At 38.6% G+C, this 27,935-nt stretch overlaps 1 protein-coding gene across 10 annotated transcripts in view; it reads left to right on the top strand.

Moving 5' to 3' along the window:
• LOC128877084 (cationic amino acid transporter 2) overlaps nucleotides 1–27,935 on the top strand; it is a 54,532-nt gene that overhangs the window by 20,608 nt on the left and 5,989 nt on the right. For all 10 annotated transcript variants that reach the window (XM_054124075.1, XM_054124072.1, XM_054124073.1 and 7 more), the window contains 11 exons: nucleotides 2,269–2,422; nucleotides 5,828–6,058; nucleotides 19,209–19,417; nucleotides 23,854–24,025; nucleotides 25,319–25,502; nucleotides 25,926–26,050; nucleotides 26,151–26,404; nucleotides 26,683–26,925; nucleotides 27,252–27,396; nucleotides 27,555–27,648; nucleotides 27,740–27,867. In XM_054124075.1, the coding sequence (XP_053980050.1) occupies nucleotides 2,269–2,422; nucleotides 5,828–6,058; nucleotides 19,209–19,417; nucleotides 23,854–24,025; nucleotides 25,319–25,502; nucleotides 25,926–26,050; nucleotides 26,151–26,404; nucleotides 26,683–26,925; nucleotides 27,252–27,396; nucleotides 27,555–27,648; nucleotides 27,740–27,867 (1,939 nt within the window). The remainder of the gene's footprint in view (nucleotides 1–2,268; nucleotides 2,423–5,827; nucleotides 6,059–19,208; nucleotides 19,418–23,853; nucleotides 24,026–25,318; nucleotides 25,503–25,925; nucleotides 26,051–26,150; nucleotides 26,405–26,682; nucleotides 26,926–27,251; nucleotides 27,397–27,554; nucleotides 27,649–27,739; nucleotides 27,868–27,935) is intronic.

Raw genomic sequence — 27,935 nt, 5'->3', positions numbered from 1 at the left:
CAAAATTTCGTATTACACTTCGTATTACTTTCGTATTAATTTTACGATACCATCTTCTAACATTTCCAACCATTTTACCCCAAAAACAAAATTCCGGGAAACCTCTAATATTCAATCATTCAAAGCAAAACCACCCCCTCGAGTAGTAAGCGTGCACTTAAACTCCACGCGATTCCTCGACATCCGATAGTATCTTTCCTGTGTCCGACATTAAGACCTACCTCCGTTTCACGCCTGGCGTCTGAGAATCTTCGAAGAAGCAAGACTCCCAGGTGTACGCGTGGGATCCACCCCCGCGTATCGATCCTGGCTATTTTTAACAGGATTTTTCAACCCCCAGCGTCTGAGTCGCGCGAGCTGTTCACGAACGCTGGCTCCTTTACTCCGCGCGATTAATCTTCGCGCGTCAACCTAATGGGAAATTAATTTCCCTGCTCGAATCGAGTTTTCTTTGCGTCGGACACGGCGATTCATTCTATACGCTTCTTCCTGTCGGTTCTCCCCCTTGTTCTGAACAACGTTAACGATGACGACGGGGAAAAACTGGAAGAAAAGTTCTGCAGAAGCGGAAAGAACATTGGAGTTGTTGGGGCAGGTAGAATTGGATGTTTTTGGCGGACTTTGTTCTGTGAGTGCGCGAGAGAAGATTTATTTTTCACTGTTTCGTGGTCGGAGGAAGGGCATTTGTTTGTTAGAGGGCGTTCGTTTATTACGCGAAGGCAATTTTTGTCATTTTTTACCCGCACCCTTCTCAACTTTCAGATTCTTGATCTGGTAAACGACTTTAACTTCAACGATCCTAAACTAAGGAAAACTTTACCATCGACTTCTACGTTCCTACTTTCAGAAATAACTTCAACTCAACATTCCTACTTTCAGAAGTAACCAACCTCGTATGTCTACCGCGATTATTAATAAAGGCTCTCTTACAATTCGTATATCGTTAACACTTTTATCCCTCGAGATTCTCAATCTACGCAATAATAAACAATAAAAATGTCAACATCATACAGCTTTTGTTCTATAAAAATACTCATTATATTTACTTACCTGTTCTAATCTATAAACCACAACTTAATTATCATAAACTTCCGTCATCGGTTCCAGGATAAATCTCGCAACGAACCAAGAGATATGCAACAAATTCCCCTGATAAAAATTGAAAAACTCGATAACGAAAGTCGCGCTTTTTACTCTTCTATTCGGCGGTTGATGGAACACGGTTCAAAGGCGTCGGGACTTGCTCAACTTTCGCTCCGTCGTCGCCGGTTTTTCGCTCAACTTTCCGCGCGAACCGTGTCGGCGAAGTTGGGTCAAGCCTTCCAGAAACAGTCGTCGCGGATCGAATCGCGTTTCAACCGCGATATCCGCGAACCCGGGGCTTCGTTTATTGGAAAAGTTGGCGATTGTTTAGGCGATGTGTGCCAGCTATGAACGCCCCTCGGGCAGGGCTGCTATTGTTTCTTCGACGGATGGAAGTTTGTTGGAAATTGCAGAAAGCACGGTATCGACACCTGCGGAACGTCTCAGTACTTAGGATTGAAACCAAACCGCGAGAAACGCTGAAAATAAGGTTCTGTTCGCGAATTTGTTACGAACAAATGATTCATTGGTGTCTTCGTGGCAAATAGAGAAAAAGCCATTTTGTTTGAAAAAAAATTACTGTCTTAAAATTTTGGTCGTGGGCCAGTTGAATATCTTTGTATAGAAGCTGCCAAACACCTCTTATGTACCTCTTAAGCCTAACAAGATCTTCGCTCTCTTTTCATTCTTTCTTCTCTTTCTTTCCCTCTTTCCCTTCTGTTCTTTTCCTTTCGTTCTTCCATTATGAATACTGGTTCTCTTTCGTTAATTATCCTCATTAACGACACCTTTTCTTCTTTTCCAATTTTCTTCCTTTTTTATTCTCTGTTTGAGAACGATAAGCGTACCTACCGAACACGGTTAATAGGATATTCAACATCGTTACATAACAAACGACCTATCGGAGTTGAAGTTTATTATGACGTTAGAGAACGTTGAAGTTAAAGTTTTCGATTTAGGAACGTTGTAATGAAGAATTTTACGAAATAAAGAACGGTAATGTTGGAGTTACTCGTGGAAATAAAAATATTGAAATAGAAATGATTTATGAGAACGGAACTGTCGAATCGAAGCTATTCGTGAAAGTAGGAATATTATGTTGAAGTTTTTTATGAAGATGGCAATGTTTATGTCGAAGTTATGTATGACAATAGAGATGTTAAATTCTTGTTTTTTGATTTGCAGAAGTGCCTGACGACTCTGGACCTGACGTCTTTGGGAGTTGGCTCCTGCGTCGGGACAGGGATGTACCTAGTCGCTGGAATGGTGGCTCGCAGCGTCGCCGGACCTGGCGTCGTCATCTCGTTCATTATTGCAGCTATTGCTTCCATTTTGTCCGGTAAGTTCCTCCATTTTTTTATTCGTTCCCTCCAACCAAAAAACGACAGAACCGTATTATATCGATTTATATCGTTTATTGAATTAAAATAATTGCGTGTAATAATACCCATAATTCAACGCAATAAATTATCTAAAATTAAATTGGAGTAAAAATTCGTAATAAGTGGCTGAAACGAATTGACGATATGCATTACCTAAAAGGTGACAAGGAATCTCTATATAAATTTTAGTAACTATTACATTTTGCTCGTTATTATTATAATTATCAAACGCACTTGTAATATGTTAGATGAAGAATAATTTAATGGTTACCAAACTTCTTATATATGGATAAATCGTTATGTCCATTACGTTGAGACTTACGTATGCAATTACTTGAATTATAAATGATTGAATATAACGGTCCAGAATAACTACAAAATAAACTGCACAGCAATAGCCTAGCAGTCAGCTAGACTACAAGAAGGAAAGAAAATATTTATCCGTTATAAAATCAACCATTCAGCATCCCACAAACGAATCCTCAAGCACAGGGCATTATTTTCGACCTGAAAAGTGCCTGAGGCCCTCGAGGGGTTAAACGTCCAACCCTTGCAACTGTTGGATAGAGGATTACAGAGGAAAAGCGCAGGATTGAGAGATTTAAAATTAATTTAAGGGGCTGGAGTGCAGGTTCTACAGACATCTGTAAAAGAGAAAAAAAAAAGCCACCGTTTCAGCGGCGTTTCGTACAACGTTGTTTCCCTTTCCCGCCAGCGTTGGAAAATTCTCCGCAGAGTTCAACAGAGTGTAGGTAACAGTGTCGGATTAGATTTACGGTTGGAGCGTCGGGCAGCCCGTCGAGAACGGTCTCCAGCCAAGCCACGTCGGCAAATCCGATTCTTTTCTACTTACAGAAATTTAAAGAACGGCGTGTCTCGACCGAACGCGCTCGGGGAAAATCGAAAACCGTGAAACGACGTAACGAACGTCGGTTTCAATTGCCACGGGCAATTTTTGAGAATGGATAACGCGACGAGCGATGGGACAATCGGGTATTCAATTTTAGAGATTGAGGAAACGCGCTGGCAACTTGTTGCAGGCTTCTAGTTACTCTGGCTCTTTCTTACGGAGTAAAGTATGAAATACTTTAATTAAAATTGGAATATTCAAACAGTGCAAGAATTTTTCGTGGGAATAAATTTGAATCTATAAGTTTGGATGTATACATGTATACATAAGAATAATAAAAAGGTACCATTGTATGTAAACGTGTACAAAATTTCAAGTAATTCAAGAAATTCACTACAACATGTACCTAATATTCTACATATTTCAGTCAATTGTTCACTATTCAACATTGGACATTCAAGAATTTCTCCATTGAAATTCTTTCGGAATAAATTCGTTCGGATTTAACATATTACATTTAACAATTGGTTAGATTTAACAATCGATGTTGAAGTGTTCCAGGATTGAGAAGTTGTCCTGGCCTTTGTAATAGTCTCCTGGCTAATATTAATACACACGGTCGCGTTCTGTGCTTTTATATCTGCCAACGTTGTAGGAATGTTGTTTATAAACGACTGCTTTCATGGTTCCCCGGGGTCACAGGTCCAGAGGCGTGGGAATTGAATCGAAGAAACTTTTGATTAAAGCCCTCGCGAGCATTGCGAGCAACCATTATTGTTGTTATATTTCATTTCTAGCTACTAAAAAAGTTTCGCATTATAAAAATAGTCGAAGGGGAATAATTTGAATGTATTACTTTTGAACACGTCAACATTCGAATTTTGGATCATTAGGTATTAGATTATATTTGGATCTTTAGTATTAGATTTATTTTATTTTTACAGAGCATTTTCGGAGTGAAGTTTTTAATTATCGAAGAATTTCAGAATTCAAGCTTCTTGGGATTTAATTATTTTAAGATCGATATATATCGACATCGAAGCTTTAGGATTTAAACACGTATTTGAAGCATTTTAAGATTGATATATATCGACATCGAAGCTTTAGGATATAAACACGTATTTGAAGCATTTTAAGATTGACGTACATCGACATTGAAGCTTTTTAGAATTTAAACGTGTCGGATTCGAACCATTTTAAGGTTGAATCATTTTAAGATCGACGTATTGACTTCGGATCTCTTCTTTCTCTCGAATTGCTTGTTAAGATCGCGCATTTTAACAGAATTCACAATTTCGCTTCGCAATTTGAAATCGTGAAGTTGTTGTTGGATAGTTTTTGGTCGATTCAATTTTCTTATTTGTTTTTCATGTTTATATCGGAGTTGCAATTTTTGCACATTGGTTTTTCTTCTTCTGTCGACCTTAAGTAATATAATTAAACAAAGGTTCCGTGTCCTTTTTAATTTCGATTCTTCCGAACAATTGACCGCGACGCTTCAGTGGCGGCCGAGTCACGCGCCTGTACCATGATTATCCGCCTGGCGGTGCACGTCTGACCATGCATCTTCCTTTCCACTTTTCCCAGACGTCCGGACGAAAGGAGGATGCGTCGTCGCGGCGGCGTTCTACGACGCTCGAGTGGAAAATAACGTCGGATTAAATTTACTGGCGGGTGGCGGTGGTGTTGGGGGGGCTGCTGTGCGACACGTAGCGAGCCAATGGCCGCGAAACGTCTTGTAAGACGCTCCGATACGCGCTTACTGGACAGGTATATTGCTGGGAACCGGATCTGGTCGATGCAAGAGCGGATGGAAAGCGGAGCGTGTTGCAATCTCGCTGCTATCGAATTTCCTCCTGTCGATCCTTTTGTTGTCCCGTGATCCTCCCTCCATCCCCTTTCCAACGAGCTTCTGGTAAATAATAGAGGGTTGGAATGCGCCCTGGGTCGACGCCGGAGGGGAATCAGATAGTGGAATGCTTGCGGGACAACGGAAATCGCTCGTCGTGTGGCTAGTATTCTTTTTTCTCTTGGGTCGATGACGTCACGTTGGGCCTAGGGAATTTTTATAGCGATTGGCGACTCCATTTTAGAATAAAAAAATTAATTTGTCTGCGCCAGTTTTTTTTTTTTTAACGAAGGATCGATTAATTGTTTGTAATAATTGCAGCGAACGTTGCTAATGTAACGTAGGGTGATTGATATCAATTTGTTTATCAATATTCGTTGATTTAATTATCAACATATATTATATATTAAAGAACCTCTAGCAAAAGGGTACCAGCGTAATTTGATTGATAAATTAAAATATAAATAGCGCCAGGGCTGATTGCGTGAAAAGTTTTGCATACTCTCCGAAAGCGCCTGTATTATGCAACCAGCCCGACCCAGGGGCGTGACAAGCAACGAAATTGGCGTGGAAGTTATTCGCGAAACGCGGCAGCCATGATTTAACTCCAGCGACACGATATTTAAATGTTTTAACGTGTAATTTGTTCTTTTCTGTTTCCAGGAGCGTGTTACGCCGAGTTCGGGGTGCGGGTGCCCCACACATCAGGCAGCGCTTACGTGTACAGTTACGTGACAGTAGGCGAGTTAATAGCATTCATTATTGGATGGAACATGGTGCTGGAGTACCTTATAGGTACGAGCGCGTGTGCCTGCGCCCTTAGCGCCTGCCTGGACGCCCTTTCCGATGGCGCCGTTTCCGGCGCGATAGCCAGCAGCGTCGGAACCATTTTTGGTGAGATGTTACTCAACTTCTTCCGCCACATCAATCATTTCGGGAATCGTTGAGTCTCTCGAATCTATTTTCAACTAGATTCGAGAGAATTCTTGCAGTTCGAATAACTTTTAAAGAGAATACAAAATAATCGGTTGACGAACTTGTGCGAGGTTGTAGTATCTTTAATTTTCATTTATTCCTGAAAGATGAGTTTTAAATTTCCTTGGTTGTTGGAGTAATCGCCATAACTTCTTCATTTGTCCAGCCCCAAAAAGAGTAAAACTCCAATAGTATGTGTAACTATTTTATGCATAGTATCCAACTATGCATAACTTTAAAAAACGATCCGAGCAATTCTCGTTCGGTTTTATAAGAGCCATTTAAATAACAAAATAGAATTCTACTAAAATAAAAAATAGAGGGGGTGCAAGGCTTTCTGTTTACCCCGTAACACTCACTCCAAACAAATCTCTTACGTATTAAACAAGTACATCCCTGGACCATTTAAATACGACGAAAATAAAATCCGTATCTTCGTTACGAAACCATGGAAAAATAAATTCGCATAAATACCAACTCTCGAAGTCTACATCTGTTTGAATACCTGAATACAATGCTTGAATATATTACTAATTGATACAAAACGGCATTAATGAGTTTTCCTTTGAATTGGTACCATCGTCGACCGTAACGAGCGGTGCGGGTCGTTAGTTGATAAAAAAATAGGAAGAGGGGGGGGGAAGAGGAGGAGGAGGAGGAGGAGGAGCAGTCGAGTAGAAAAATTTGCATCCCCGGGTCGAGTGCAGCGATATGAAAGAGAGAGCATTCTGAAGTTTATTTCTGCCCCCGGTTGAACGCCATGGCCGTTAGACACACGAGGAGAAAATTAAGGCGGGTTTCGCGTGCGTCAGACAGATGGTAGAAATGTTTTTGCACTTCTAACAGCCCGATGATGGATGGCTTTATGTCCCTTGTCAGATACGGCGAACATATCGAAGTTTTTCTAGTTCAGTAGCTGAGTGGAGCACAGGTCCCCAAAGGGGGCATCGGTGCCTTCTTGAGGGTGGAGGGGGGCTGAGGAGATTTGAGGGTGCTCTGTTGGGGTCTGGTGAAGGGCGCTGTTGGGCCTGGTGACAGAAGGAGCCTAGAAACGGTAGAAGGTGCTTCTAGACCTAGTGCAGTTCGATGCAGTTGGAAGTAATGCAATGCAATGCAATACAGTGCAATGCAATACAGTGCAATGCAATACAGTGCAATGCAGTTGGATGAGTCGTAACGCAATTGACTGCAATTTCTCTAAACACAATTTTAAATTTCTCTTTTAAATTTTAAATTTCTCCCCACCGGTCCTGTCTTGTCTCTCGACACAAGCTATTCAAACGTCACCAGACCATGTCGTCGGAATCGTTTATAATATAAACAAGGTTCCCCATGCATGGAAAAAATTAGTCCGTCACTTGTTTCTACATCTGTTACTGGCATAGGTAACGAAGGAGTAGAACGTCGTTCTATTTCCAGTGGTATCGATCATGGACAGTTGATTCTACTCGGCCGTCTGACCGTGTAAGGTACTATTCTACTTGCTGGGATATTGATCACGCGTCGGTTTCGTCTAACTACGTCATACGACGGAGCAACAGATCATTCTACCGTGACATAATTATACTAAAAATAAAGCACCTGTGCTGTTATGCATTCATGCTGACATCACGATCATTGTACTGCGCCTAACTGACCTGACGAGGATTTATTGCCCTCGCGAAAACGTTTCCGCTGTTGTCTGACCAGGTGTGATGTGATTCCACTAGGGATTAGTTCACCGAAGGAGAAGCATTATTTTTGGTACATGTTAGGGTAATGATAAAAACTATTCTGTGGTTCATACTTTGTTTCTTTGTAAACTATTTTCCTTTATGTTTCAATTGTTGGAATCCGGAAGCGTTAAGACAGGGCAAAATTGTTGATTATATAAATTCGTGTCTGTAAAAAGAATAACCCAAGAAACACTTAATATCTGTACTTCAACAATTTTAATTTAGAACAATTTGCACAAGCGAAATGGTAATGAAAAATATAATACAAAATTGGTGGTATGTTTCTTTGAATTGTATAGGGGTTAAATAATCCTCCTACATATTTTATCATCCCCTAAATAATTCACAATTGAGCTGAACATACATGGGCTAAATATATCTCCTTGTACAGACCAGTAAAATATATTTTATTCTCGAAATTTTAAATGAAACAGTATATTTATTATTCATTAACTGGGATCTAAATTTTGTCCTGTGACGCCTGCAAGAATTGCAACCCTGTTTCAATCCTTAAAAATGTTTATTAAAATATGTAAAAATAAACAAACACTGAGTTTTATTCGGAAAATACTTTAAGTTACATATTATTAATAATTTACGTTCGTATTAATTGTTTAATTCGCACTGATCGTTTTTTTTTTCATTTTCAATTAAAAAGATGTCACGTTCGATAGGGCGATACATGATAACGCGATGGCTCAATATGTCTCGAATTGTTCGAAGACATCCCCTGGAATGGTTCCATACGACAGTATCAATTCCTAACGGAAACGGTAGTAATGGTATCGATACACGTATCGATTCTATCGCCAGCAATTCTGTCTCCACGGAACATATCTGATGAAACAGAAATACTCCCTTCAACAACGAATTGCTATCTTCACGTTGCTTCGCTGGAATTGAATCCTAAATTGTGTGAACAATGGAATCTGAAGCTCATTGGATTGAACAAATTCTGATTTCAAACTCGTTTGACTCCTTTATGTAGTTTAAAATTTCTCTTTGTAAAGTAACTAATAACATACAATCCTTTCACTTGAGATTCTACATTCTTGTATTATGAAAAATTTTATTTAAAAATCTCCTTTCGAAATTTTAAAAATCTTCTTTTAAAAATTCATAAGTCTTTTTCTGGTTAGTAAACAAATTTGAAAAAAATCTCAGAGAGGTATTTAATAAAGTACTATAGCATATACAAATTTCAGCCGAATCAAACAAAGGGTTGAATTAACAAAATTGGTCGAAGTGATGTGGAATGCCCCAAACATAAACGCGATAGAGGAGAAATCGAAATGTTAAGGGCAGATTGTGGTAACTGACAAAAAATATCGGCGAAACATGTGCAACATTTGAAGTGGTGTACTTTGGGGAGCTGGGAATAGGATATCGACTCGTAAAAAAAAACACGGGATGGTTGCTTTCACAAAGAGAAGCAAAATGGTTCGGACGGAATATATCGGACGAGAAAGTTCTGTCCGTATTTTTTTTTTTCTTTTTTACCGTATTCATCCCTTACGAGGATCGTAAACAGCCCTCCCTTGAGGTCGGACACATCTTACAGAATCTCGAAATTCTTCCTTTAAAAGTTTCATGCTTCGAGATTGCTATGCAACCTCGGAGCATTGTTGGGGGAAAATTCTGAACAGTCTGGGCAATTTGTCCAATAACTAGTTTCGTTGTTTTAACAAAAATTAAAATGCGGGACTACCAAGGTTGTTTATTCATTTGTTTGATTATATATCTATTTTTTTGCTTATTTATGTGTTGTGTAATGTAGATGTGTAAATAATTATAGGGTTAAGGGTAACTGGTTAATATTTTAAAGAAAAAGAAGTCAAAATCCAAGAGATTAATTTTTATTACAGAACTGAGGCGAAGGAAGTGCTATGAAAATGCGATCGACTGCAAAGCAATGTATTTGGATGCGTTTGGATGAAGTTGAATGCAATGCAACGCTAACTCTTAAAATTCTCGAATAGAACGAATATCTCTTGTCGAATAATATTTTCCTCGATACTCAGAGGAAAAAGCCCCCAAGACAGTACACTCCAAACAAATTACCGATCGTTATCAACGCTACTGAGCGAACATTCCCTGAAATTGAGATGTTAAAAAAAGATCACCCTCAAAAAAAAACCGACAGGCATCCTTCGACATTCCACATGGGCAGAAGATTTGCCTTCGTCGGTTGGGTCGAATTGATTTCCCTTCCTACGGAAGGGAAAGGGAGATTACACGTGTCGTCCAAGCGAGTTACAGCAAATTTCGTGAAAAATGTTAGCGACCCCATCCGCCATCGCGTCGAGGCTTTCCTCTTTCGCTCTTCCGCGAAAGAGGAAAGAGCTCGGTTCACCGCTAAATTAATTCCATGGAATCGGATCAAGCTCTCCATTTAGCCGTGTCACGGGTTTACTGGCGGTCGCGATAAACGGGTGAAACGCGATTATTAAACGCCATGACAGAGGCCCTCTTCAATGGAAAAAGTGTCCTGTTAGGTCAACACCATTCATCCAGTTCATTGTATTATTAGGCTCCCAAATGAGTAATTGATCATTTTTTTTTTTTTTTTTAAGAAATCAGGGGATATCTTTATTTATTTATTAGCAATGTCAATTATTATCGATGACAAGCTAGAAACATTTTTTATTAGTCTGCTCTATTTTCACGAATTTCAATGTTATCATTTTTGTATGGAACGCAATATTTTTATTTAATTATGTATTCTCCATGTTTATCAATGACCTTTAATCGAGCCGATAACATCGATATTAGTCTGCTCTATTCTCAAGAATTTCAATTTTATAATTTATGCAGCCTTCATGTTTATTATAGACCTCAGACATCTTCGAAATATGACTAAAATATAAAATGCCATTAAATGCCTTATAATGAATATGAAATATAAATCGTTGACATCTAATGTCACCCTAAATTTCATTGAAATCGCTTAAACCGTGACATCTTCCCTAAATGAACGTTTATTTAAAGTTATTCAAGCAGCAACCGGCTCGGGTATTCGCGGAGGAACGAGTACGAAGCCCTGGACCACTGAAATGTCACGGAATAATGTCAACAAGGCTCGCGGTCGCGTCTCCAGGCAAAAATAATTCACGTACCTCTGCCTCCGCCCAGGCAATTATCAAGTTCCGCCTATCGAGCAGAGCAGACTGAAGAAATTTCGCTCGAACAACAAGAAACTTGCGTCTGGGTTGCAAGAACCCTGAACCAGTCACGGCAACGTGCGATACGCTGATAAGACACGCCTCGGGGCTATGTAACGGGTAGCGTATTAGTTCTTGAGGGCGCTTAATTTCCCGATGGAAAATTAGACAAAGCGGTTAAACTTGTACGCAAATGGAGCATTCTCGATCGAGGGTTTTCGAGAATAATTAACCATTAAATTGTAGGCGTATAATCAAACATGAATTTTTTCATGAAGTTTACTCAATATATATTTAAGTGATAACAAGTGATCGAGCAAAATTACAATATTGAAATGTAATATATTGTATGAATAATACGAAGAAATTAAATGGAATTAAATGAAATGAGTTACGAAAATAATACACCTACAATGCAATGCAAAGTCACGCGGGTGAGTTCAATGAGTTTGTGGAATCGGATGAATTGAAATACAATCGAATGCAATGTAATTAAATGCAATGCAATGCAATGCAATGCAATGCAATGCTATACAATGGAATTGAATGAATGAAGATAGTTTCATGCACTGTTACACCATTGAATGGAATACAATTAAATGGAATGCAATGAAATGCAATACACTAATCAATTAAATACGATGCAATATAATTGAATGCAATACAATACAGTACGATACAATTGCAATACGATGACATCAAAATTCATTTGAGTGGAATACAATTCAAATAAATGGAATGAAATGGAATGGAATGGAATGTACTAGAATTGAACGTATTTGAATAGACCGCAATTGAATGGAACGTAAAGAAATCAAATTTTGTGTTTGTTCACAATTCGTCATAGCTACATGCCTGCAGTGTAGTATAATATAATCAGTTACAATTTGATATAAATATTGATATAATTTCTTTTCTTGCCAGTGAATAATTCAATCAATCTTTGACAAGTGTACATACAAAACCAGTAACCCGATACCATAACCTATCCCAATATTAGTATTATTGTTGTTAATAAAGTTAGCCTTCAACTATCTATGGAAACACTTGCTCAAATTTCCTTCAATTTCAATAAGGGATCGAATTAATTCACCCTCGCCTACGCATACCTCGAACAGATCGGCGCAAGCCGTCTATGAATTAAGGTGCCCAAGGACGTCTTCTATGTTAACATCTCGAGCAAAATTAAATTACGCAACCTAGCTTCAACGTGGAAGTAACAAGATACGAAAAGAAACCTCGCCAGAGGCAAGGACCGACATCTTGCCAGACACGTCTCCAGAAGTTGCGCATTTTTCCAACTGCCTTGGCAAAAGATTCTTATCGAGCGTCGAAACAAAGTGTTTCCTTAACGTCTTACCTTTTGTCGTTCCAACGTCGCGTCGCTGCACCTTTAAGATCCTAACGATCCTCTAGCTTCTTTATCTCTTTCCACTTTTCCTGGTATTCCTCCGCCATTATTCGCAAACGCCATGCATCCCTCACTTTTGTTGCACTTTCAGGGCAGTTGTTCCCGAGGGGCAAACTTTGTGACAAAAGGAGGCCAACTTATTTCCCTCGGTTCCTGTCGGGTGCCTCAGGAATGACGAGGAAATGCCTCAAGTTTACCGAGGACGTTGGACGGCCATTTTGTTCGCTCGAACGTTCGATAAAATGGCGAGAGGCTTGAATGATTCACTTATTTTTAAGACTTTCATTTGCTCTTTGTTTTTCTAAGAATTCTTTCGCGAATTATTCAGGTGGTCTGTTTCAAGTATCCCACACTGTATATTTATTTTGATTCAAAGTGGACTGGGTTACGTTGGGTTAGGTACGAGTGTGAATCGAAGTGGTCGAATTGAATTACTGTTCGTTTTAAATCTGCTTATTAATGATTGTTGAGGAGCTGTTCGAGATAGTTACTAATAATAACCCAGACCTAACTTTCTATGAAGGGGTGTTTATAAATGTTTGCAGGTAGGAAATTCGAAATTGAACTTAATTTGGAAGCTATAACTTCAGAATATTTCTGAAAGCAGGAATATTAAGGCTGAGGGTATTTCTGAAAATCGGAATTTAGATTAAATTGACTTTTGGAGGTATGAGTGTTCGAGTTATGTCTAAAACTAGAAATGCTAAAGGTGAAGTTATTTCTGAAATAGAAATCTTAAAATTGAACATACTTCAGGGGCCACAAGGGTTCTACTCGAGGTTACAAACTTTTTTTCCTATCCTCTTTTTGTCCCTCGCTAAGTATACACGATAACATTGCAACTCCCTTCACTGTAATTCCCGGCTGGGTTTCTTCGTTCCACGACTTGTGGTACACCCTGTACATTCCATAGATCGAGGGGAGGAAATAAGCAGAACGAGGAAAAAAAAAGCCGCAGAAGGGCGGAAGAGGAGGATTCAGGGGATAACAAAAGGCTGAAGGGCGTGCAAGAGGGGCGCTTGCGCGGATGAAGACTAGTACCTGTGGACCTCATCGATCCGGAACGGTTTACCTAGCACCGTTCTTCCACGCTTTTTAACCTGTCCACATGACCAGTGACGCCTGAGATAACCTGGAGTTGTCTATTGTACCTTAACCAATAGAAAGAACCCAAGAGCAAACGTCCTTAATAACGCTGAAGACTACGGTTCAACAAAGCCTCGAGTATATGACCTAAAGGGATCTCAAAGAGGGACCTAGGGCTCTCAGGTCCACCAGCTTTGACCTTGGGAGCAGAACGGATACTAGTCTGGGACAGATACTAGGACCAGAAGGGTCCGGGACCTAGGAAGGTGTAGGCTTCAAGGCTTTGGAAACTCTCGTATGGGGACATTACATCACCTGAGATGCCACGAGTACGTGGAGAGGCTACCTGTGGCACCACTAATGCGAGTTGAAGTCTTTGTGAAGTGTTAATCTTCAATAGGAAAAAGCGACCGAGTTGACGCTGAAACTAAGTAGTGGCTTTAAAGTTTTGGGAACTCTCGAACGCTAGTGGACCTTACACTAACTATGGTGCCATTGGTGCCACGGCGCCGATTAATGGTGCCATAGTTGGTCACAGTAGTCACGACATGAACTAATGACACCGTAGCGTTACGTGCGGACCTTACACTAACTGTGGCGCCACTATAAGCGCTACTACTACTACTTGCGACGTCATTAGTACCCTTTATACCTAGCTGTGACGTCACTAGTACCTGCCACGGCTACCTGTGGCCCCACAAGCGCCATGACGCCTACTACTGGCGCCACTAGTCCAAGTTAGTCCTCCTAGGGTTGTACTAACCTCCAGCAGTAGTAAATGAATCATTCTAAACAATGTTGATGACTAGAGTTGTATAGACTTCCACTGATAGAATTAAGAGCCCTTTTCAATGAGCTAGAGCCTCACTAATTCCAACACCCAGAGGATTCTAGACCTCAGTTGAGTCAATACATCCACTTGATTTCAGTATTCTCTCGTCCTTTTCTTAACTTTCATCACTTGTAAGTGGGCAGAACCATCAGTTCCCTTATTTTTAACTTCCTAATCCTTCCGATAGTCACGTTACCTTTTCCTCTTAATGTCCCTGATGTTCTAAGCCTTATTTAAGCCCTCCTGATTTTAATATTCTCTCGTTCCTTCGTCCACAACCTTTCACCACTTCATCAGAAATTCTCAAGTCGTCCACTTCCCTTATTTCCACCTTCTCAATCCTACCCATGTCCACGTTACCTTTTCCTCTTAATTTCCCTGGAGGAACCCCTTTACCTCGCAACTCCTCGTCCTCCACTCGACTCCTTAACGCCTCCAGGTCCTCCTAAAATCATTTTAATATCTCTTCCTGCCGCATCGCGACCATCTGTTGCTTCTCTGGCATGGCGATGGTCGAACCATCGACGGTCACGTTGATGGATTTCACAATTGGACGGTTGATCGCCCCATCGATCCCAAAAAGCTGTCTGACGAGTGGTAATACGTACACGTCTCACTTCGCGGCGCATCGATGGATCCTGACGAGGCCAATTCGAGAATATCAAACTATTAAAACAGTCTATTTTCCTTCAATTCTTTTTGGGGGGAAAAATCGTACAAAGAATCGTCTAATTTTTAAAAATTCGTGACATTCTTAATAATGAGCATTTTTGATCGAAACTTTTTTTCGTAGTCGATCTCACAGAACACTTCGAAAAACATATAGAAAATTTTCCATCAAAGTGAAAATTCGATTTAACAAAAATGAGTTTTTTAATTTATTTTATTCTTTGAATAGTACATTTTACATAGATTCGTTTTATAAAATTGCTCATCTATATTTAAGTTTACCTACATGAAATTTTGATTGAAAATCAATGATCATTTATAATACAACTTCAAAGATACATAAATATAAAAATTATTTTCCATTTAATATAATTCAATTAATTTACACAATAACCAAATATAGTAAAACATGTGTCGCACGAGAACAGAATTTTTCTGGCAATTGTACTCCACGTATGCATTAGGTCAACTGGTCTGACCCGTTGGACCAGTTACTTTCCTCATAGGTCAGAGCAACTGGTTTGACACTGTGACCTAGTTTTTCAGTTCATTGATCAGGCTAACTGACCTGACTCTTGCGGTCCAATTATTTAGCTCATGGATCAGGACACCTGGGCTACACCAACACACTGCCATGTAATTAGGCGAGTTGATTGCATTATTTAGCAGTCCATTCATTCTCCTCCTAGGGAACGATAGCTGGCTCAACTGAACATAGAGTTGCTATGTATAATCAAGATAATAACTCACTATGTATGTTAGAGGGAATTTTTGTTAGGCTATATACATACGTATATTTATTTATGTATACAAAATTTCAATTGGAAAAATGATAGTCACATAGGATTAGATTTATTAAAATATATGTCTATTGAATTAGTTTATAGAAAAATACAGGAGAATCATAATGTGATACATTTAACTTTATCGATACACTATATTCCCATTATATTATGTATTTTCTATAATATCTTAAAAACTATAATATGGTTCACATAATTTTATTAATACACCATATTTATATCATATATCTTTTACAACATAATAAATTTAACTAACATTTATTAATAATTTATCTCACATTCTATAAACATTTCAATCAAAAGTTCCACCATTTTCAAAAAATATCCCAATATCTAACCGTGAGCTTTAAACGTGATTCGAAAGACGTGTCGCTACGAAAGCAGTCGAATCTTCTGTTTTCTTTTTCGGTGAAACAAAAAAAAAAAAATGAATATCTCGCAGTGGAGAAATAGTAATAAAATCCCGATTAAGAAACACTTTGTGCCGGCTGGCAGACCGTCAGAACGTTCCTGAAAAAGGTGAACGGGCGACCGGCAGCCAGCGAAACGAGCGTGAAATGGAATGCAGTAAAATCCATATCTGGGAAATAGACGGAAAACCGTGCTCGGTGAGGTATCATAGACACGGGGTGGAGGAGGTTGAAATAAATAAAACGTCGTGGACGATCAATCGCGCTAGGAGGGAACAAAGAAAAACGTTGAATTTACCTGGGAACTGCTAGTTGGAAACATATCGATACCACGAAACGTATCATTAATCCTTTGCACTTTGAATTCTTTTTCAACTTTGTCTCTTATAATAACTTGTATCATGTGTTCTATTGGAAACGTACTTCAAAGAACAGTTTTTTTTATCGATACTAATTTCAAACATTCATTCGTCAAGTGCCTGTAGATTAATTAAATTCCATTTATTTATTTCTATAATCTCGTTCGCGTTATAGAACAAAATTTTAACGAATAACATACTAAAATCATAACTAATAATTATGTTGAAAATAGATACGATTCAGTTACTTTCACAATAAATAAAATTTCATTCAAAGACTTGCGATGTACATTTGTTATTAATTACATTCTATCGATTTGTTTCTATATATTTTATAACGAAATTCCGTCAATCTACGTCTGCGTTAATTCAATTCCATTTCGTTGATATTATACTAAAAAAATTTTAGCCGTTGATACGCTAAAATTATATCGAACTATTTCTACATTAATTAAACCCCGTCCATTTATTTCTCCTAATTCGTTCGCGTCACAATAAATAAACTTGTAATTATTGACCCGTGGTGCACATTCGCTGGTGGAAGTTCACCACAATCAGCGAACCAATAAATTCAGCCCTCGCGAGTACCCGCAGCCCCTGAAAGCGTGTCAACTCGTTCCGACTGGACCCATCCGTTCGAAAGTTTCGAGCACAGTCGTCCTTTGACGCACGGTCCAATCGATCGTGGCAATATTTTACGAAACATTTTTTGTTTTCATCGTCGATACGTTCAAATTTGATACCGGGCTCCAGAATCAATCCCACTAAAAAAAAAAAAAAGAAAAAAAATGGTCGTCGAGAACGTTAATTAACGAAACCCAATTTTTTTCATTTTCGACGACTAACGAGACATCCACGGCTGTCGCGAAAGAGTCGCACAAATTTATGCCGTTTTATTTCGCGCGTCGAAGACCGCCGTGGGAACGATGAAACTTCGGCCCATATTTTAACGTGTTCAGCAGGAGCTATGTTTCATTCGTGTCTCCGTGCCGAGAAGATATCCCCCGTCTATTTTCTATTTTTGTGGATTACGCTTGAATATTTTACTCTCGTGCATATTTTACTCTCGTGCATATTTTATGTCACCGAATGTAGAAGTTCGGGGGCGGATTAGTAAAGTGGGTAATTTTCGACACGAGACTTTTCATTGGTGCATGAATTGGTGATTTGGCTAATTATTATTGAATTATTGAGGATTATGAACCGACATAGATTCTACAAGGATACGTGATGCAGTTTTTGTGTTTGATATGCGAAATAATTTCTGCTCGTGTATACGAAAGACATTTATACCCGGATATACGAAGTTGTCTGTATCTACAAGTATGTAATAAATTATATCGTTCTTATAAATTGTTTTTTTATATTATCGTTTTATCAATCTACCATTCTATCATCCTGTAACTCTATCATTCTACCATTTTATCATTTTCTATCACTTTACCATTTTATGAATTTTCTATTTTATCATTTTATCGTTCCATCATCTATCATTCTATCATTCCCAATGTAATATAATCTAATATTTAATATCTCCATAGAAAATTGACAATGGCATTAATTTGTGTAACATTGACTTCAGACATTGAGCTACTATTCTTCAAAAAGTACCAAAATCTAACAGGAACAGAACCCGAAGTCGACCCCAGTTAGTGAAACCACATTCCGCGTCAGAAATGTTGGAACCTGGATGTACGTTCCCCCGCGACATTATAAATAAATGTAAATGCCATTCGTAGACAGAAGCTGGGAGATGATTTATATCGCTTCCGCTTCCTGATGTACTGGACAGAATTTTAATAGGAAAATCAGAGTCAAATATTAGAGGGAACGTTCTGTTTTGTTAACACACGCTCGCCGCGGGTGACTCTTTTCGTGGGCATTCATGTTTAGCGACACGGATCGGTTACGCTACCTGCTATGTCAACTGGTGTGGGGAAAAACAGATTCGATTTATGTACTTATCTTGTGCAAATTTAAATTAAGATATTACTCAGTGGTGGCTGCGATATTAATACACACGAGTGAATTTGAAATATGTAAGAAGAATAACAAATTTAATTTAGTTAACTACTTGATATTCACATTTAACCCTTAAATGGACGATTTTTGTTTCACGTTTAAAAAAAATGTATTTGTGTAATAGACATGTATTACTGTCTAGGAAAAATAAGTAAAAAAATCTAGACACGAATTTACTATACTTTTTTTTGCAATAATGTGAGTGTTGTTTATAAACTACATTGCGCATTCATCAATTTTATCTGTGATGTTTAGTATGTTGTTTAAAAACAACATTGTCCATTTAAGGGTTAATAATGTTTTGATGTTGCAACGAGTAATATAAAATATTCATTAGGTACTTAACGATATATACAAAAATTCTTTACAAGTAACGGAGTTGTATTCGTATGAAAATTAGTATAATAAACATGTTTGACTTTATTCTTAGCGTCGGGTCTCGAACCCTACGCTTTCATTGTTACGTGAGATCTTATTTCAATTACTCTGCCTTCGTTCTATTAATTAGGTAACAACGCTATAGTCCTTGTCTGATCAGATACACGTTTATGTATACAGGACATCATTTTCTGAAGCATGAAATGTTTCTTTTCTGATTCAGGCCGACCACCCGATTTCCTGGCGTTCGTCATCACCATATTGATGATGCTGCTGATGGCCGCGGGCGTCAGAAAATCCCTCATGTTCAATAACGTGTTGAATGTCATCAACCTCTCGGTCTGGGTGTTTATCATGACGGCGGGAATGTTTTACGTGGACAGCGACAACTGGTCCGAGCACAGGGGCTTTCTTCCCTACGACTGGAGCGGTGTAAGTACCAATTATTAAATAAACAGTTGTCTGATCGGGTAGTGACCCTTATACCATCCCTCCGATCAGTTAGACGACCCTATATGATTTCTCTTAACATAATTGAATCATCTAATACCAAATAATTATAAAAATCAGTTAGACAACCCTATATGATTTCTCTTAACATAATTGAATCATCTAATACCAAATAATTATAAAAATCAGTTAGACAACCCTATATGATTTCTCTTAACATAATCGAATCATCTAATACCAAATAATTATAAAAATCAGTTAGACAACCCTATATGATTTCTCTTAACATAATCGAATCATCTAATACCAAATAATTATAAAAATCCCTCTTGTCAGTCACTCTTGCCAATTCACAAATTTAATTAATTTCCTTACCCAGCCGAGCCCTATAATTTTACTCCATCCTCCGTGAACAACGAGCTTCCGACAGAGGAAGGAAAAATCTGAACAGAGAATCTTGAAAGAGAAAACCAAAGAGACATTCTGTTTCGTCGCGGTGACATTTTCCTCGTTCTCTGTGTTCAACCCTCTAGCGCAGCTTTCTGCTCGCGGTTTTGCGGGTCCGACGGGACAATGGCGGACTTGTTGCACCGGATGGGCTTCAACGTCGAAACCGAGTGCATCAAGTGGACAGAGGGGGAGGGAAACGGAATTCGAATTCACTCTCCGCAGGAATCCGAGCTCCGCGGCGCCGACATGGGTGGAATTAGAGCGAGACGTTGCCTGGAGGGGTGGGATTTTTGCGAGCAACAGTAGAATGGGTCGATGTACCATTTTTGTGTCGATAGTGGATGGTTTAGAAGATGTTTCGAAGATGTAATTAATGATTGGCCTGTAGCGAGGATATAAATGCGAAGAACTGTTGAAGTTCCATTGTGTTTGAAGGGGTGTATCGGAAAATAGCTGTTAGATTCCAATAAGACGAAATAACTGAACCACCCTTATGAAAATTGTGGACAAATAAAGAAAACTGATGTCAACTTAGAGAAACAAATGAAAACTGAATGAAGATTGAGAGAAATTAATGAAAACTAAGAACTGAAAGAAATTGACGGACTCTCAAGAAAATTGAGGAAAACTGATGAAAATTGAAAGAAACTAAACATTTTAAGGCTCAATAATTCAACGGAACATCAGAAATTTAACTTTTCCTCCTCGTTTGATCTCGGCGCTGCTAGAATATTCCACATTCTTTTAATTTTTAATCGGGAAACATCAGTCAGTCGTCTCCTAATTTATTCCCATGCTCGTTTCCCTTTCGCCCACAACTCCTGGTCGCGTGTTTATCGACCAAGTGGCATAAATATTTCCATGGAAGTGGTCTTACATGTTCGCAGTGCTTAAATTTTTCATAACCTCGGTGCTTGTCCATCGCACAGAAGCAGAGCGTGATGCAGGACACCCTGTTGCTTGGAAAACAACCCTCTTTCGGGCAAGTCTTATGCTTAGGAACAAACTTTCGGATGACCTAGTTCGAAAGATCTCGAGGAGGCATAATTAATACTTTAGGAGGCCAATTAATTACACGTTAGAGAAAATTTGAATAATTTGAAGTAATTTCGGAAAGTTTAATTGTGGTATGATTTGCAATATTCCTTCGAACTGTTTTTCCTGCTGCTTTATATTTACTAAAAAAATTTGATATTCTCTTATATTAATCCTACTCTCGGAAGAGTTCGATATTCCAGATATTTATAAAAATAAATTGGTTATTTTTACCTGGAAAGTTGGTCGAGACACCTTGGGAAATATATCTTGAGACTTTGGATCATGTTGGACAGGTATAGCGAAGAAGAAAACGTTATGGATGACGGTCAGAGGTTAAACGCCTCGTTTGTGCCTTCTTGCAGGACTTTTATGGCATTTTCCACTCCCGTTGTCTTCTCTGCGATCAATATAGACAGAATTCTGAACGTTTCCTAAATACGCCTGATAAGCAATAACCTACTACCATCTTTAACTTTTGAGATAAATGTGGCAGAAAATTTCAATCACATACGATGTTTAATGCAACTTAAAAATCGTCGACACAGTCAATAGTCGTCGTAAAATAACAAAGGTTTGGTAGAAAACTGTCTGCTTCCTCTAACAATAATATTGTTCCGCGGGAAGAAATAACTCATTGATTTCGCGAGTTCCATCGTTTCCTTCCTTGTTATCTTCAACTAAAAGTAAACAAACATTTAAATGTTTCCATGTAATTTCAAGTATATATACACAGAACGAATAGGAAAATTGATAAATAATCGAGAAAACTCACTGACTCCCGCCCCTGTATATATGTATTCATAATTTGTTTGAGAAAGTATGATACAGATAGCGTAAAAAAATTTATAAATAATAATGAAGAGCAAAGCAGAATGTTAGGAAGGTCCGTTAAATAAAAATAACATTGTGGAAGAAATAAAATAATATTTACTTTGATCCAAAGGTATATTAATGAACTATGCTTGATTATAATTATACTACTACACTTATTTATGTCTATTTTCTCAGCGTGACAATACATATTATTCACTGGGGATCGTAGTTGTGGTTAGAACATCATGCTTAGCTTGTGGTTAGCCTGATACGTTGCCATAATTCAATAATTTTTAACCGATTGGTAAATAATTATTAAGCGTTGAATTCCTTTCGAAACTTTCGAAGGCTGTATCGAATTTGTTGATGTTAAATAAAGCGCTAAAATTTTGCAGGAATATTCTTGACGTATTCGCAAAGTACTTAGAGTATGCGTAACATGTAAAAGTAATTAAAATAAAAACCACCCCCTAATATACACAGTCAGCAATGTTCTTCTAAAGGATAAATTTAATTCCAAACGTTCGCCTCATTCGTTTTTCTCTCGCCAAATGACGTTCATCGTTGAAGCAATTGGTGATTTCCATCCCATGTTTTCACTTCCGAATAAAAGGCAATTTATAGTGAATGGTTCGAGGAGACGGGGCAGCGCCAGTGGCCTTTGACGAGCGTATTCATTCTGCTGTGGTTTTACGTGGGGGGTGCGTGGGCAGCGAACGCAGAGGCGTTCATGACCTGCGGTAGCGAAATACTACAGGGTCACGCTGCGATCTCCCACCATTCACTTTTTTCCTTTTAAGAGGACGTCGAGCACCACCGCTAAAATTTAAGGGCGGTTTTCCTTTTATCTCGTTTCCAATGCCGACGTAGAACACCACCTTCTGTGACCCTCAATTCGATTCAGCAATCTCAGCTTTTCGTTTCCTCCGACCCTTGCCCCTAACAAAAGGGTCTCGGTGCAATTCATTTTAATCCTTCGAATGTTTGACATCTTCGTACCGAAAGTGTAATTATTGTCTCAGTTCTGGGATGCAAAGAATTTAAAAAAAAAAAATAATAGTTGAAGAATGTAAAATTAAGAAATAAAAATTCAACACGACCCCCGAAAGTTCTCAAAAAATCTTCACCGTGCCTCTACTTTAATCCTGTTCCACAAGTCGTTGCAATTTTCGTTTCTCCTGTCCTTTACTTTTATAGAAACGCGATTCGCCACGTTCTGGAGTCTCGTTGAAGTATTACTTTAAGTCTCCACTCCAAGCTTCCGTCTTTCGGCTGGACGGAAGCGGAGGGCATCAGATATTCATAACAGCGTTAAGGGGCCTTGAAAAATTAAAGGCGGGAGAAGAAAGTACATTCGGTACGACGACCATTTCAGGTAGTTCTTGCTCCAGGGACGTGCCTTTGTCCGAAATGGAAAATCTAGTCTGTCCATTCTTTTTAATCCATTCGGAATTTAACTTTCCGGAGAACGCACTTCCTAATTTTAATTCAATTGGGAAAAACGAGAAGCAAAAATCAGGAGCCTTTGAATGTTTTGTAGGAAGATCTTATGAAGATAAATTTCTTTTATTGATATTATTATAATGAATTACTTCTACAGGAAAAGTATGAAGCTAAAATTAAGAAGCTCTGTTTCTTCTTTTAGGAAGATCATATGAAGATAAATTTTTTTTATCGATAATATTATTTTATTTAATAAAGACATACTTGGGGGGGGAGTTATTACAATAAATTAATAATATTTTCTCTCCAAGTGTTTTCAAGACATTGAAAGACTGTCTCGGTTCATCTGATTGCATCTGTTAGTTATTTGTTTCCAATATTTTAAATATTATTAATGCCTATTTAAAATAATGATTTACTTACTTAAAGTAAGGTATCGAGCTGTTAAGAGTTATGTAGGCCACCCTGTATATGTATATGTATGTGTACATTTAAAGAAAAGACATAAATAATAAACTGTAAACTATTATATCATATTAGGGATGAAGTAAAATAAATAAATGTGTTTTATCGATACTTGAGCGTGTCGACGATGATGGCTGCACGTGTAGTTGGCCAGTTCAAGGGCACAGTTCAACGAGGAATCCTAATCGATGAGGTATCGTTTATTCCAGGTGTTCACCGGTGCGGCGACGTGTTTTTACGCGTTCATCGGCTTTGACATAATAGCAACCACCGGCGAGGAGGCGACCAACCCCAAGAGGAGCATCCCCCTCGCGATAGTCTCGTCGTTGTTCATAATTCTCATCGCTTACGTCACCAGCAGCATGATGTTGACGCTGATTGGTGAGCGATGCTTGTTGAAACACAAATTGAGTTACGATCCTTATGTTACTCGCTCTTCTATTGTGCTCGGTTCAATTTATATATTCTTCTTTTTTTATCTTGACGAGACCAAATCAGTTTTCATTAGTTTCATTGATTGTACGTATAATCAGAATTTGTATCGGTATATTATTGAATTACAAAAAAAAGAAGAATAGTACGAGTTGATCATTCAAACTTATTATTTTTATTGGAATTATATTTTTATTAATTTCATTTCTTATTTTAATTTTTTTTATCATACGTCCTCTTCATTAGTGAAATCATTTTGTCGTCAATTTCATTAATAATAGTATACAATTACGTTTGTTTATTACTATAGTAATGAATTACGAAAAGAAAGAAACAATGTAAATTGATCACACACATTCATCGTTACTTTTATTAGAATTGTATATCATTAATATGATTAACGATGTTTCCGAGTCGATACTTGGAACACAATGACTGACAATTACGTGTCATTAATTATGAATCGTTAATCAGTGCCTTTTCGATTGATTATTTCCCCTGACGTGTGTTGTCTGACGTGCAAAAGGTCCTTGGCCGTCCCTGACCTGTCTTCACGCGTCCCTGGTCACCCTTCTACGTCATAGTGATCATCCTCGTACCCTTGTCACAGACACTGTACGGTTCGTTATGCTTTTAAATAACGCCAAGGTGCTCTCCTTCAATCTGTGCTCACTTGTACACAATAAAAATAAACAATTTCTTCCAGAAGCCAAGACTTACAAGAATCAAAAAAATAACAAAACAATGCAAATTGAATTGAAATCAATTCTCTTCGGGTCCATATCAAAAGATCCCCTTTCACTATTTTTCTTCAATTATTTCCTTGAAGAATCTTCCGAATTGTACCAGTGGCAATAAATGATTGACTTCGCTCAGAAAATTCTAATACCAGTCAATTATGAAGCTGGAGAAGAGCCAATTGATGATGAGATCAATTCTCTTCGGGTCCATATCAAAAGATTCCCTTTGACTATTTTTCTTCAATTATTTCCTTGAAGAATCTTCCGAATTGTACCAGTGGCAATAAATGATTGACTTCGCTCAGAAAATTCTAATACCAGCCAATTATGAAGCTGGAGAAGAGCCAATTGATGATGAGATCAATTCTCTTCGGGTCTATATCAACAGATCCTCTTGATTATTCTTCTTCAATTATTCCCTTCAACAATGTCCTGCCAGTCATTTACTAACAGTATCAAGCTGAAGGAGGATCAGTTGACGATTAAATTATTTCCCTCTCAGTTCCATACGACGAAGTGGATCACGATTCAGCATTGGTGGAGATGTTTGGCCAGGTTGGAGCCTACAAATGCAAATACATCGTCGCGGTTGGTGCTCTGGCTGGATTGACGGTTTCCATGTTCGGCACCATGTTCCCCATGCCTAGGATAGTCTACGCCATGGCCCAGGATGGCCTTATATTTAGGTAACCAATATAAACAATAATGTAGTAGTAGGAAAAGGGATAACACTTAAATTTGTCTTTTTATTAGCAACAATATTATAATAATGAAAGTACCTGATCCTATTTAAAAAACTATTGTTGACATTTGGAAAATATGCCCTTGAAATATTTGTTATGCGGACGATAATATTGCTCTTTCGACACTGAAAGGTTTTTATAGGAACAATTTTGTTTATATCGTTTAAGGCAACGAAAATATTTGGGGCGGTCACCTTAAATGGAACACCCTGTATATTACAACACAACGAATATTCCATAAATACACACGTACATCATACGAAGTAACGAAATTAAAAGAATCAATCGGAAGACTCAATCACTCGATCAGACGAATTGTTAATCGAATATAATTGTTAATTTTTAAATATCTGTTTTGTTATTCAGGAGTCTGGCCCAAGTGTGGCCAGCAACGGGCACTCCAGCCCTGGCGACACTCACTTCCGGTTTGTGTGCAGCAATGGCCGCCCTGCTGATCCAGCTCGAGGTCCTGGTGGAAATGATGTCCATCGGTTAGCGCACTTTTTTCTTCGCCATAATTAAAATCGTTGTCCGCCAGATAAATCAAATAAATTGTTAGGAATTTTGACTAAATTTTACCGGAACGTTCAGGTACCCTGCTGGCCTACACCCTGGTGTCCACCTGCGTGCTGATCCTGCGCTACCAGCCGCACACCACGAACCTGGTGGAGCTCCTACCGCAGAGCCTGAAGACGCCTTGTCGAACGCCAACGAAAGAAACTCAGGGAAACGGTCAAGTGACCTATGGCAAGGAGCTTCGACCTGATCAATTGACCACTGCTCTGAACACTGTCCAAGCGTCGCAATCGGAGCTTGCAGCGGCCAACAATGGCCAACGTATCATGGTGGGATGTCCCTCTAATCATAATCCCTGAAACGTTCAATTTTATAAATTGTATCTGCGAACTTTAATGTCAGTTATCGTATCACAAATTTCTTTCTTTGAATTTCTATTCTCAATTTTATTTCATTTCATTTATAGAGAAATTAAATTATGCTCTTTGTGTTTAAAAACGGCAATATCGGGTTTAAATAAATATTGTTCCGAAATGTTCGGTGATTGGAATTTGTAAAATATCGATAAGTAATTATCAGGGTTCGAATGACTTTACGCTGATTTTAGGTGAGACGAGTGAGGAGAGCCAACAGCTCTTCGCCAGACTCCGACGACACTTACGGAGCAGAGGAGGACGAGGTAGGATTGGGGAAGGATGACCAGTATTTGGTCAGCGATAGAACCGAGAATAAATTCTACGGAAGCGTACACGCAGCTGCGGCAGCGTCCAGTTGCGGAAGCGCGCATCAATATCCAGGAACAACGCCGATAATAGGGCCGCCATTGAATTATCTTCAGCGCCGTCTTCAGGTACATGCGAGCCCCGAAAGGCAAAAAGTTTTACCTAAAATAATTGATATACTTCACTCTGCACAAAACGTGAGAAATTATGTAGAAACATTGTGGAAAAGAAATGTTCGCAACAGAACAAATTATTCGCACCTGAGAAGAGACGTGTATCCCTGTCAAACGTAAATAAATATATGTATCCACCACGTTTGGAATTGTCGTTTCCGATAATTTTTTAAATAAAACTCATACATCACCCGAAGCAAACATGTTGACAATAACTCAATATTATTTGATGCTGCTGTAATTAACAGGAAAAAGTTTCATAAAAAAATATTGTATTGCAGGCAGCACAGTACCTATGTCCTGCAATTTTCCCTTGGGTGGACCGAGGCCCAGCGACGGAGGCGTCTGGACGCTACGTCATGAAGCTAGTAGGGATTCTCTACCTTCTGATCCTAATTTTCGATCTGATTATCGTTTGTGGCATGGGTGAGTTGTCGAACTACTTAATTTATATATTAATTTATGATACCGTTATACTTAATATTTAATACCAGTAATATTATAATAATTAATAGTGAGCTAGTTGCTTATTTGGTACCATCACTTAGGTATCACGATGAACAATATTCGTTATCGTCTTTCAGGAAACATGGGAACATTCACCACGTTATTAATGTTCATTTTCCTCTTCGCCATAATTGGAGTGTTGCTCGCCATCAGTAGAAAGCCACAAAACAGGTAACCATAATAAACAATTCATACATTTGCAAACGGAACGCTTAGAGAATGGATTATATGAACAGGATATCTGAACAGTGAAATCTTTCAGGAACAGCATGATGTTCATGACCCCGGGACTGCCATTCGTCCCTGCGATCGCTGTCACCGTGAATATATACCTCATCTTCAAGCTGAGCATCTTGACTCTCGTCAGATTCACGGTGTGGATGATACTTGGTAAGAGGAAGTATCCGATCAACTTCCTACGAGCTTCGCCTTAACTTCCCACTTAAGATCTATCAGTT

This window comes from Hylaeus volcanicus, chromosome 5, assembly GCF_026283585.1.
Source record: "Hylaeus volcanicus isolate JK05 chromosome 5, UHH_iyHylVolc1.0_haploid, whole genome shotgun sequence".
Classification (NCBI taxonomy): domain Eukaryota; kingdom Metazoa; phylum Arthropoda; class Insecta; order Hymenoptera; family Colletidae; genus Hylaeus; species Hylaeus volcanicus.
The sequence above is the reverse complement of the archived record's forward strand: the minus strand, read 5'-3'. Positions and strand labels throughout refer to the sequence as shown.